Source organism: Sminthopsis crassicaudata, chromosome 1 (assembly GCF_048593235.1).
Source record: "Sminthopsis crassicaudata isolate SCR6 chromosome 1, ASM4859323v1, whole genome shotgun sequence".
NCBI classification, from domain to species: domain Eukaryota; kingdom Metazoa; phylum Chordata; class Mammalia; order Dasyuromorphia; family Dasyuridae; genus Sminthopsis; species Sminthopsis crassicaudata.
Genome location: NC_133617.1, coordinates 31,463,086 through 31,475,460, shown reverse-complemented (window position 1 = coordinate 31,475,460; position 12,375 = coordinate 31,463,086). Strand labels below are relative to the sequence as shown.

At 50.9% G+C, this 12,375-nt stretch overlaps 1 protein-coding gene across 4 annotated transcripts in view; it reads left to right on the top strand.

The window, feature by feature from the left end:
- Nucleotides 1-11,921, top strand: part of ATP2A2 (ATPase sarcoplasmic/endoplasmic reticulum Ca2+ transporting 2) — a 51,839-nt gene extending 39,918 nt beyond the window's left edge. For 3 of the 4 annotated variants that reach the window (XM_074297634.1, XM_074297639.1, XM_074297629.1), the window contains 13 exons: nucleotides 1,776-1,864; nucleotides 3,198-3,300; nucleotides 3,847-3,978; nucleotides 4,058-4,180; nucleotides 4,311-4,529; nucleotides 4,965-5,300; nucleotides 5,390-5,610; nucleotides 5,810-6,012; nucleotides 6,897-6,982; nucleotides 7,062-7,195; nucleotides 7,675-7,792; nucleotides 7,906-8,026; nucleotides 11,025-11,921. In XM_074297634.1, coding sequence (XP_074153735.1) covers nucleotides 1,776-1,864; nucleotides 3,198-3,300; nucleotides 3,847-3,978; nucleotides 4,058-4,180; nucleotides 4,311-4,529; nucleotides 4,965-5,300; nucleotides 5,390-5,610; nucleotides 5,810-6,012; nucleotides 6,897-6,982; nucleotides 7,062-7,195; nucleotides 7,675-7,792; nucleotides 7,906-8,026; nucleotides 11,025-11,038 — 1,899 coding nt within the window. In that variant the 3' untranslated portion in view covers nucleotides 11,039-11,921. Of the gene's footprint in view, nucleotides 1-1,775; nucleotides 1,865-3,197; nucleotides 3,301-3,846; nucleotides 3,979-4,057; nucleotides 4,181-4,310; nucleotides 4,530-4,964; nucleotides 5,301-5,389; nucleotides 5,611-5,809; nucleotides 6,013-6,896; nucleotides 6,983-7,061; nucleotides 7,196-7,674; nucleotides 7,793-7,905; nucleotides 9,006-11,024 lie in introns of those variants that run through there. The other variant, XM_074297624.1, reaches the window with a different exon arrangement.
- The last annotated feature ends 454 nt before the right edge of the window (nucleotides 11,922-12,375 follow it).

The window sequence follows — 12,375 nt, the reverse complement described above, 5'->3', positions numbered from 1 at the left end:
GGGGGGGGGCTCCTGCTGACAGGCCCGCTTGCCTGCTGCGGCTTTGGTTTTTGTCCTGTGGCAGTGGGTTGAGGCCATCTGCTCAGCCTCATGTCCTGCACCAGTCATTGGTGTGGACCCGTACCCACTTCTCCTTGCTCCCTTGGGTGGGGCTGGGGATGATGGGCACCCAGGCTGTGGAAAGGTGGGCTGGACTCTAGCCAGGCTAACCAAGTATGTAAACTTACCTGTACTTGGGCATCCACATCGATTAGGGGCTGCTGCACTTTGAGTGGCAGGGGCATGGAACTCATCATGCCATTTCCTCCTGAAGAAGCTGCCACCCATTAGTGGAGCCTGTTCATTCCTTTCATCTGGGTCCATCTGTTTCCGACTCTTTGGGGAGTGGCTGGCCATTTAGAGATGAGAAACTGAGGCAGACAGAGAAGGGACTCAGCCCGGACCCCACAGCTGGGGGATGTCTGAGGCTAGGTGTCTGCACTGGGCCCCCCGGCTGCCTGGGACATCAGCTTAGCAATCAGAGGCCCTTCTTAGGGCCTGCCACAAAAACCCAAATTGTTATCATCTTGCCCAGGGCCTTTGGGTCCTGCCAGTCTCTAAGGAGCTGATCCGAAGGATTCTGGAGCCTGTGAACATTTTCAGATTAGACAACGTTGGAGAAATCTGAGCTCAGAGGAGCTTAGGGGAGAGAGGCAGCAGTTTCCCTGGGAAGTAGCTGCTGGTTTTTAAAAATAAACTTGGCTTTCTGTATTGCACAGGTTTCACTTGACTCTGGGCCTCAGAATTACCTCCAATTCGAAGTAAGGCAGCCTGCAATTAAGAAGGCCTGAGTTCAAGTCTTGCCTTAGAGCTCATTTTCTGTGTGACCCTGAATAGCTCACTTAGCCTCATTAGGTCTCGGTTTCCTCATCTGTAAAGTGGGGGAAATAAATAACAGGACCTCCTCCCAGCGTGTTCCTGAGAATCAGATAAGATAATCTTGGCAGAGCACTTTGCCCTGCATCTGGCACGTGATCAGTGCTACAGAAATTAGTGATTTTGATAGCATCACAAGGTGATGTCATTTTCTTTTCTCTGAACCCTTTTGGAAAGCTTCCCACAAGTTCTACGGGCTTCTGCTCACTGCTTAGAAGAGTTTTCATTGATTTCTTCCTCGTGTAAAGTGATTTATAGACAAGAGCCCCCAGAGACAAGACCTGATGAGTCTTCTGTCTCCTGGCAACCCTGCCACCGGTTGGTGCCATCTCGTGCATAAGTTGGTGCTGTGATACTTGGAAAGAACATCAGGATAACAAGGTCTTAGTTTTAGGCATCAGCACTTTGCTAAATAGTAGATAACACAGAGTCTCAGAAGGACCAAATATTTCCCAGCACTCGCCCCATCCGAGATGCTCCACTTTCCTGCTTTCTCCCCAGCCCTATTTGGACAGTGGACTATATTCATTGGATGCTGATTCCCGAGTCCTGTTAATATTGTTACTTCATATAGACAAAGAAATATGTCTTTGAAACAATTACTCATGACCAGTGGCAGGCAGGTGGGCCCTTGCGTTTGGGGCAGACAGATCTGCACAGTATGGGGACTGTCTGTCCATTGGCTCGGACAGAGGGGTGGCCACTCTTGGTCTGAGGCCAGGGTCTGCTGGGGGCCATCGGGAGACAAGCTCAGTTGACTTTGACTTTCTGTTACAAGACAGCTGCTTTCTCTCATGTGTGAGGCTGATTGATTTTTGTTCTGCAATAAGCTCATAAGGCTTTAAAACTCTCTTCCACAGATGTTTATTCTGGACCGAGTGGAAGGGGATAGCTGCTCCTTGAATGAGTTTACCATAACTGGGTCAACGTATGCACCCATGGGAGAAGTGTAAGTAGGGCATCCTCGGTAGACCTGCCCCCCACCCAACCCCGAAGTCTGGCCTGGCGAGGAGGGCCATGTTCTCACTCTGTCTGGCCACGGCCCTGTGCAAGCTGGGGAAAAGTGGGGAGGAAAGAGGGTGAGCACAAGAGGCTGCACACTTTTGAGGTATTTGAGAGGGAGAAGAATGCGGTGGTGGAGGATTGGCGGGATCCTTATCATGGTTTTAGCTTGTGCACATTTTAGCAGTGGGTATGGAACGGTCACTGAGGGGGTGGGGGACCTCAAGTAAAAGGAGTTTTTAACATGGGAGAACTAACGATTATTGCCCGAGAACACATATAGGAAGAATTATCAGTCATGGCGGTTGTTAGCAAGACTTACTGGTCCCACTCCTAGGCTGGGGAATGAGGTATGATGGGGGATGAGCTGGAGGGGGACAGTCTGCTGGGAATACACTGTATGAGAAGGCAGTTTAGGGCCACTGCTATGTCACTGACCTGGATAAAGATGATAGCAGGAGGAGATTAAAGATGTAATGAATCCTGCCAGTGACAAAAAAAAAAAGTCACAGATCTGAAGCTTCTCAGTAGGCGGCTACATTGTCCATTTTCTACCGTGCCCTGTGTAATTCTTTTTCTCAAAGCAAAAAAAGTCGTTATTTCTTATTCTCCAATGATGTGTGATCCTCTGAGCTACTGCCTTCTCAAGGTAGTGATGGAGGGGGAGACTGCTGACAACAGCCTTAAAGTCAAATAATATTTCAAAGAATCTAATCTGAAGTGCATGATTTCATGAGTGGCAGGTAGATGATGCAGTAGAGAGGGAAAGAAAGAGTTCCAGGATTTCTGTCTCCTATTATCACACTGCACCCACATTCCCAGTGAGTGTCATTGAATGACAGTAAAATGTTTGGATGATTGTGGTTTTTTTTTTTTTTCATTTTAAAAAAAGTGCTTAAAAAGAAACAAGGAAAAGACCTTTTACGTTTGCCTTCAGTCTTCTACCTCTGGTCTTGAAGGCATAAAATAGGCCAAGGTTAAACTCCACAAGCGAGGGTTAAACACCCGAATATCGGGGCCTGTACTGGCTGGCCGTTGTAAAGGGTGGTCTTCATTCATTTTGAGTGAGGAGCGTGTTAAAGGCGGCTTCTCTGCCAGCAGAGTAGCCAGAGTTGAGGGGGCATTTGTGAATTGAGAGGGCTGCCCTCGGTCTACTTGTACAATCACTTTGGGGAGTAAAAATGTCATTAATACAGAAACAGAATTAAGAAGCAGACCAGCTGAGCTTGGAGCCCGCAGCATAGGGATGACGTGTTCTGTGCTCTGTTTTCTTCCGCCAGGCACAAGGACGACAAACAAGTGAAGTGTCACCAGTACGATGGTCTCGTAGAGCTGGCCACCATCTGTGCCCTTTGCAATGACTCTGCTTTAGACTACAATGAGGTGAGCGCCCCCATCTGAGGGGAAGGGACCATGCTGGCCGGGGCCTTATGCCAGTTTTTGTTACTTGAGCTTTTCCTCCTTGAGGGCACAGTGTTGGCCTTAGAACCCAGCCTCCTCTTTCCTCCTTTCTGGAGAGGACTTCATTTTCTTGTTCCCCATTTATCTGAGGGATTCTGCACCGGACACACTTGAGATCCATCCGCCAGGTGCCCTTTGCTGCCATTCATACATCTCAGGGTTTACGTGGCTGGGGCAGCTAATGTAGGTGGCCCGAGTGGGGCCCTTCCACCTCCTGGCCATCCCCTCCCCAAACTCCATGCTCAGCATTGTCTCGGAGAGGAAAAGCTGAGACCTTCAGTACATCTTCCCTCTTCCCTGAGAAGGGAGCCACTGCACACGAACAAACTGAATTCTCAGGGAGTTCTTGGGGAGAATGCAGAGATTGTCGAGCCAAACTCTGGTTGGGGCGATCCCGGCGCCAGAGAACCTTTGCCACATTTGCAGCCCTCATCTCGTTCTCCCTTCCTTCCTTCCTTTAAAATAAAGGCAAAAGGCGTGTACGAAAAGGTCGGGGAAGCTACAGAGACAGCCCTCACTTGTCTGGTTGAGAAGATGAATGTCTTTGACACAGAGCTCAAAGGCCTCTCCAGGATCGAGCGCGCCAACGCCTGCAACTCGGTCAGTCCTTGGGCCCATAGGGGCAGGGGCAGGGGGGGGCTGTAGACACCACAGGTCTCATGGGCTGTCCATCTTCTAGGTTATCAAACAACTGATGAAGAAAGAATTCACCCTTGAGTTTTCAAGAGATAGAAAGTCCATGTCCGTCTATTGTACGCCCAACAAACCCAGCCGGACCTCGATGAGCAAGATGTTTGTGAAGGCATGTGCCGGGAAAGAGAGCTTCTCCTTGCCTCGAGCCAGCACTAGTCGGGCGCTTAACATCAGCGCCGCTATGGGGGGGGGTGTTCCCCCAACCCCGGGTAACCGGATGTCTCGTCCTTTCTTTCTAGGGAGCTCCCGAAGGTGTCATCGACAGGTGCACACACATCCGTGTGGGGAGCACCAAGGTTCCCATGACCCCCGGGGTCAAGCAGAAGATCATGACGGTTATCCGGGAATGGGGCACGGGTAGGGATACGCTGCGCTGCCTGGCACTGGCCACACACGACAATCCGCCCAGGAGAGAGGAGATGAATCTGGAGGACTCGGCCAACTTCATTAAGTATGAGGTGAGCGAGCACCAGGGGCCTTTCTGTACCCCACAGTCCAGCTCAGGCCATGGGACTCCGGCGGCCCGGCGTGGCCTAGGCAGGGGCTTGGCGCTCCTATATTTTACCGTGCTAAAACCCCGTATCTTCTGTCCTGAGCTTGGGCAAACGGGGACCGTGGGGTGAGGGACATGGTGTGCTGCTGCTGCTGCCTCAGGCCCTGGCTCTCGTCACAGCGCGGGGCGGGCCCAGACTTCCTCTTCACCTCTGCGGGGTCTTGGCTCCAGGAGTCTCTGGGTGTGGGTGAGGCCTCAGGAAGTCTGGGACCTGGCAGCCCGATTCTGCAGTGCCTCATCACACTTGGGCCGAAAGGCACCCGGCGTCTGGGCTGAGGGGCGCGGGGCTTTGGCACCAAGGCCGCTTCTGCCCCGTCACCGCCGGCCTTGTCCTTTCCAGACCAACCTGACTTTTGTCGGCTGCGTGGGCATGCTGGACCCCCCCAGGACTGAGGTGGCCTCGTCCATAAAGCTCTGTCGGCAAGCCGGAATCCGCGTCATCATGATCACGGGTGACAACAAGGGCACCGCCGTGGCCATCTGCCGCCGCATCGGCATCTTTGGGAACGAGGAGGACGTCACCGCCAAGGCTTTCACGGGCCGGGAGTTTGACGAGCTCAGTCCCTCAGCTCAGAGGGACGCCTGCCTCAATGCCCGCTGCTTCGCCAGGGTCGAACCTTCCCACAAGTCCAAGATTGTTGAGTTCCTCCAGTCTTTCGATGAGATTACAGCCATGGTAAGGGAGGCTGTCTATACAGGCTGGGAAGGGAGCTGTTCTTACAGCTGTCCCTCTAATGGTTTCCTCTCATCCCAACTGCCCTCCAGACTGGGGATGGTGTCAATGATGCGCCAGCCCTGAAGAAGTCGGAGATCGGCATTGCCATGGGGTCAGGGACCGCGGTGGCCAAAACCGCATCGGAGATGGTGCTGGCCGATGACAACTTCTCAACCATCGTGGCGGCCGTGGAGGAGGGGCGCGCCATCTACAACAACATGAAGCAGTTCATCCGCTACCTCATCTCTTCCAACGTGGGGGAGGTCGTGTGGTGAGTCTGGGGCGGGACCTCCCATGGAGGCCGGGGAGGGGCGTTGTGGAACCCACAGCCCAGAATTGGGCATTCCTCACAGTCTGAAATTAACTTTTTAATTCGGATCTGTGTCACTGAAGAATTGTCTTGAGTCCTCGTTCTTTTGCTGTGGCCACAGAAATGACCCTACTGTCCTTCTCTTCTTTCCGGGGGGTAGTATCTTCCTGACTGCTGCCCTCGGTTTTCCCGAGGCTCTGATCCCCGTCCAGCTCTTGTGGGTGAACCTGGTGACGGATGGCCTGCCGGCCACAGCCTTGGGCTTCAACCCTCCCGACTTGGACATCATGAACAAGCCACCCCGGAACCCCAAAGAGCCCCTCATCAGCGGCTGGCTCTTCTTCCGCTACCTGGCCATTGGATGTGAGTGGGACCACCGAGAGCTGGGCTGACTTGCTTCTTGTGTCACGTGTTTCAGTCCCGGATATTTTCTGAAACATGTTTATTCCTTCCCACTTCCTCCTCCTTCAGCAGGGAGGGCCCTTTTTTCTGCTGTAAAGTGCTACATGCCCTGTGAAGGGAGCCCGAGTGGGCCTGTGGTTGGTTCTGTGTGTAAACCACACCAGGAGGGGAGTTCATTGTAGACTCTGAAGGGTCTGAGCCCCAGCCTCCAACTGGGGGGGAGAGTCCGGGACACCCTGCAGGGCTTTAGAGCCAGCTCTCAGAACATCTCCTCACTTCATGATTAGTTATTTGATGTCCAAAAGCCATTGTTAAGATGGGCAGCATTGGATCGAAGCCCAGGAGGAAGAGGCAGCCTGCTTAGCATGTCAGACACGGGGCCTATCTCCTAAGCACACATGTGCACATGCATGCAGACACGCTCCCGGGGAATGGAGGGGTAGGAATTAGTGATACTGACCTTGTCCTTTAATTCAAGCCTTTAAACAAGTCTGGCCAGCAGAGAGCTTCAAGGGCCAGCACTGGAAGAAGCATTTAATATCCTTGTAGTAACGTTATTTTTTAATTGAAGGGATATAATGAAGCCTTTTAAAATAAACTGCAATTCCCCCTTAGTTTTTTATTCCACTAATACACCTCTTAGCAAACTTTGTTCACTCACACTTCACGAGTGGGCTGGGGGCCACAGTCGTGTTTCTTCCAGCTGGTGCTAGGCCTTCTGGGCCACCCGTTGGCTGTGGTGGAGTTGGCCCCCTGAACTGAGTGGCCAACCTGAATTGGCCTTTGTTGCTCCACCCCCTTTCCCTGAGCACTCCTCAAGTGACCTTTTATTCTTCCGTCCCAAGGTTATGTTGGGGCTGCCACCGTTGGGGCAGCTGCGTGGTGGTTCATTGCTGCTGATGGCGGTCCAAGAATCACCTTCTACCAGCTGGTACGTGCTGTCCCACAGGCTGGGGGACGTGGGGGGGGGGGAGAAATGCCAGGCGTGACCCGTCTCTCCTTGGTTTCAGAGTCACTTCCTGCAGTGTAAGGAGGACAATCCAGACTTCGAAGGCGTGGACTGTGCCATCTTTGAATCCCCGTACCCCATGACGATGGCACTTTCTGTGTTGGTGACCATTGAGATGTGCAATGCGCTCAACAGGTGGGCGACTCCAGTGCCACGTTCCTGTTCTCCTTTAAACAATTATTGCTGGTCTAATGTTTATAACACTTGACAGTTTGCAAAGTGGTTTCCTCACTGGTCAGTGAGCAGCTTTTAAGAAATGGCCTCCCAGAGGAAGGATAGTCCTACCTATCAGACCTTCAGAGAAGGGAGGCATTTATGACCAAACAAGAAATAAAGAACATTATGAAATGAAAAAGTAGATAAATCAAAGTGTTTGCACAAGCAAGATTTAAAGGGAAGCAGAAAGCTGGGAAACAATTTTTACAGCCTGTGTTTCTGATGAAGGCCTCATTTCTAAAAGGAAGGTCTAAATGGCGTCAGATTTATAAGAATACAGGTCATTCCCCAATTGATGGAAGGGTCAGAAAACGCGAACGGGCAATTTTCAGTTGAAGTTAAAGCTTTCTTTAGTCATATGAGAGAACATGTCTGTATCCGCGCTTGTCTCACTGCAGCTTATCAGAGAACCAGTCCCTGCTGAGGATGCCTCCTTGGGAGAACATCTGGCTGGTGGGCTCCATCTGCCTCTCCATGTCCCTGCACTTCTTGATCCTCTACGTAGAACCTCTGCCGGTGAGTCTCCCAAGCCCCACGGGCTCCCTCCCCGCCCCTCCCCAGCCTCTCCCCCCCCTCTCCCCCTCTGCTTTGGTGGGGAAGCACAACTGTGACCCGGCCGCCTTCTTCAGCTCATCTTCCAGATCACGCCTCTGAACGTGACCCAGTGGCTCATGGTGCTGAAGATCTCCCTGCCCGTGATCCTTATGGATGAGACCCTGAAATTTGTGGCCCGTAACTACCTGGAACCTGGTAAAGAGTGTGTGCAGCCCACCACCAAACCGTGCTCGTTCCCATCCTGCACCGAAGGGATTTCCTGGCCGTTTGTGCTGATCATTATGCCCTTGGTTATCTGGCTTTATAGCACAGACACTAACTTTAGTGACATGTTCTGGTCTTGACTGACATAGTTTTACATAAAAGATGTTTAACTTAATCAATTAATTTTTTTTATTGTTTAAAGCAACTGTCTATTTCTGCTGAATTTTCACATGAACATGTTTGCTGGTGAAGGAGGTTTCATACTCTAGATTTTGTTTTGCTTTTTCTGACTCCAGTGGGGCAAGATTTTCCTTTTTTATACACATAATTAAAGTGTCCATTGACATGTACAGAGAACTAACACTATTTTATGCAAATATTTTTTTGTAGATGAAAAAGCATGTACAGTGTTCTGTCTAATAGTCTCATCCTTGTATAAAGAAATCGTTGAGCCAGCAGACATTGTCAGCAAATTAATTGGCGGCAGATTTTAGGGAATGAATGTGTGTGGTTTTTTTTTCTAAAACTAAGTAGCATGTATTGTCTTCTGCATGATCACCTGGATTTAATTTGATGTCACGGTCTAATTTTTTTATTCATAAGCCAATTTTTCTGCACTGAGCAGAGTACTGCTACCTCAGTCAGTATTTTTGGTTTGCCGCCCCCTCCCGCCCCTCACCGTCAGCACCGTCCCCCCACCCTTCCCCCGTTCCCCTCTTGGCTTCTTGGTTCTCGGATGCCGATGGTTTTGTTTACATCCGTCTCAATGAGAGGTAGGCTTAGTCTCGCTTGTGCAGAAAACATTGTTCCAGATTCACTCTCCTGGACTCATCTCCCCGATGTAGTTTTTAAGGTTATTTATTTAAACGTCTAATGTATTTTCTTGTAACAGACATTGTTTTGCCAATGTTGCCCACTTCAGCGGCACTTATCTAGTTTTAAAAGAAATAAATAAAACCTTTTAAATGGACAGAGGAAAAGACCTGTCTCGTTTTAACTCTAAAAGTGGCTTAAGCCTAGGCGGGACTCCTTACTGATCAGAGAAATCTCCCTTGGAGGCCTTAGACCAGAGCCCTGGCGTTCGGCTCGAGAGGGGCAGAGCCTGGCACAGTTAGAAGTTGGGTCTGAGGGCGTGAACCATCTGCTAGATACATGAGAGACGTATGGGGGCGGGGGGGTGCGCGTGTTTTGTAAAATCTGTAAATAGCACCTGACCAAATGGACATATTGTATAGAACGGTTTTTATTTTCCTGTGGCACTAACCACCACCATCATTATCATGGTTGATGTTTGCGCATGTTTTCGAGTTCAGTCCGATACCAACAGCGTGTAAGTCATTAACTGTCCTAACTGTGGTGTTTTTCTCCAATGCCTTCCAACATTCATCAACTAAAGTGAGTATTTTTTGTTGTTGTTAACCAGAGGGTGACTTTGATTTAAAACCAATTAGTCTGCTGTATGATGTTGACGAATAAATGATGACTTCCTTGGTCCCGTGCTCCCTTGCCGTGCTCTGTGATTTTCGCCCTCGGGGCACCTGGCCTGAGCAGCCACACAAGCTTCTGGGGACCATCAGGCGGCAGTCAGGGCCGAGGCTGAGCTGGCCCCCGTGTCTGAGCCGGGGGTCCTCGCCAGATTGATTCCTGTAGGCAGTTACTCTCTGCAGCTCCATCTATTCTGGGTCACGTCCTTGACATTTAAGCGAAGGCCGTCCCTTCAGTGGTCGACAACTGACTGGTCTCCCGGGGACGTGAAGTCTTTATCAAAGAGGAGGGAAGCTGGGATGACCCCTCACTGACCCTTCCACAAAGCCCCCCCAGTCATATGATGTTCCAGGACGGGGTCTGGTGCAGCCTTCCCAGTCCACCCTAGCCACTTGCTTGGCGTCCTGTGAGCAGAGACCCATGACCCTCAGCCCCGCCACTCTGTGGGAAGGGGACAGCCTCCCCCATTGGCAGAGAGCCTTGTAGGAAATGGGGTTGCCAGGGAGATAGGACCAGGAAACTTTCATTCTTTCACTACCTGGATGAGCTGTGGCTGTTTGAGAATTGCAGGTCGGGCCAGCTTTTCCCTACAAGCCCTCCTTCAAGGAGGTGAGCCACAGGGGGGCCTGGCAGCAGGCAGGGAGTCTCCAACATGGCCCTTCAGGCTCATGTTTGTCTCAAAGACCTGCGGGGGGGGGGGGTGCTGCTTTTCCCCGTGGGTGTCCCCGTCACTTAGGCTGAAGTGCTACAGACTTCCCAGAGTGGATACACTGTCTTTTGACCTGGAAAGGGGCTGGTAGCAGGTGCTTTGGGGATCTCAGGATGGGGCAGGACCCCTTCCTCAGACTTGGCCAGCATTCGGCCTGATTTGCTTGCTGAAGCCTCCCTCCTAAGATGCTCCCCGGCTTTGCAGCTGCCCCTAGCTGGGGCGCTCGACCTCCACCTCAGAGTCTCTGAGGGGGGCTTAGAATGGTCTGGACAAGCCGGGCCCATCCCCCAAAGAGGAGTCTGTTCCCCTGTAGGGCAGCCAGCAGAGAAAGGCCCCAGTCACCATCCTGGTGAGAATAAGATGCTTGAGCATCAAAGGCTGGGTGCGGCCTGGGTGACTCCTGGGAGGGCCTCTGTCCAGAGCACGGGCAATCCCGGGGGTCCGGCAGCTGGGCCCAGGGGAAGGGAGGTCTGCCTTCACTGCTCACTCCTGACTTGCGCTTCTAACCATTAACTCTCGGTCTTGTGTGTGCTGGTTCCACGTGCACTAACCACCTCTTGGGACACGTCTCCTAACTGCGCCAAGCCAAGGCGAGGGCAGCTGGTCAGTGTAGTCCAGGCGTCCCCCACTCCGGGCCTGCCGGCCGGTGAGCTGAGTTCCAGAAAGAGCCAAGCCTGCAGCGTCTTCTCTCTCTCTGTCACTGTTGATCTTTTGGTCTTATTTTTGTCATAAGAATAACTTCCTTTCTCCCCCCATTTTCCTACCAGGCTGATCTCCTTTCTCTTTCCTTTTCAGCAATACTGGAGTAACCGCTTCCTAAACCATTTTGCAGAAGTGTGAGGTTGTTTTGTTGCGTGCATGTGCGTTTTTTTAGCAACATCTACCGGTCCTCTGCATGTGTGATGTTGGAAAAAAAACCAAAAAAAAGTAAAAAAAAACAAAAAAAAAACCCACAAAAAAAAGGAAAAAAACAATCCTCTCGAGCTCATTGTGTGTGATGTGGAGGACGTGTGTTCCCGATGGGGTTTCACTTTTTAAAAAGAATCAAATACTACTTTACAAACGTGCAATATAGCTTAAATCCGAAAACCCTCCCGGGAAGTTTGGGCCTTTGCTGCACGGAGATAGACGGGAGTCTTTAAAAACTTCGACCGCCTGAGAATCAGGAGCCGGCAGCCAAGTTTCCGTAGCTCTCCCCGGGATACAATGCCATAGCCTCTCTAATGTACAAACCCTCGATTGTAATGCATGCCTTCTGTTGCGAGTAGCCAACCCCCTGTACGGTCTCATCGAAACGTGCTCCTTTATAAGCCGGCCGTGTACAGTACGCTTATTTATAAACTCATGGAAAACACTACAGATGTTGAATGTTCAAAATCATAGCCAGCCCTCCAGTCCAGAACTGAAGTTTGGTGGTTGTTATTATTTTTTTTTAATGTGTGCAAACAACTCTTTTTGCACTGTAATAATGTAACTTATTTAAGGAAATCCAAGCAGTAGACAGATGTTGGTGCAATAATACAAATATCGTGATGCGTTTATCTTAGACCTAATGCTACAAGTCCACTTTTGATCACAAACGCATGTTGGACGTTAGAGACTGTAAATAAAGATGAGTTGTTGATTTCTGTGCTGAGAACGATCAGCATCACAACCATCATGGTTTCAGGTAAATAAATTTATTCTACAATACAGCTGTGGGGTGTTATTTGGCGCACTTTTTGTGAACGGTGAAGGCCTGGCCGCTATGGGGGGGGGTTCCTGATGCTACTACCCCCCTTACCGCCCTCCCTGGAAGCAGGGAGTAGTGGGCGGGTGGGCCAGAAGCTCTAAGGAAGGGAAGTTTGGCCCCCACTTATCCTGGGAGCTTAGTGGGCAGTGAGGTAGAAATATTGCCCCCCGAAGGGTCCATCCCTTCCTGCCTTGGCTGGAGTCTTAAGGGACAGCCCTGTGAAAGGCTCTGTACCCTCCCTTGCCTCTTTCCCCAGCTGTCCGTGGTGCACACTGGGAACACTGCCCTACAGGGGGCCTTCGGAGAGCCTCTGGGACCCCAAGGAGGATTCTCAAATTAAGGCCCTTTTCAGACCAAGGCCAATTATAGTTAAATCACACCTGACTCCATTATATGATGTTTTTTTTAACATGA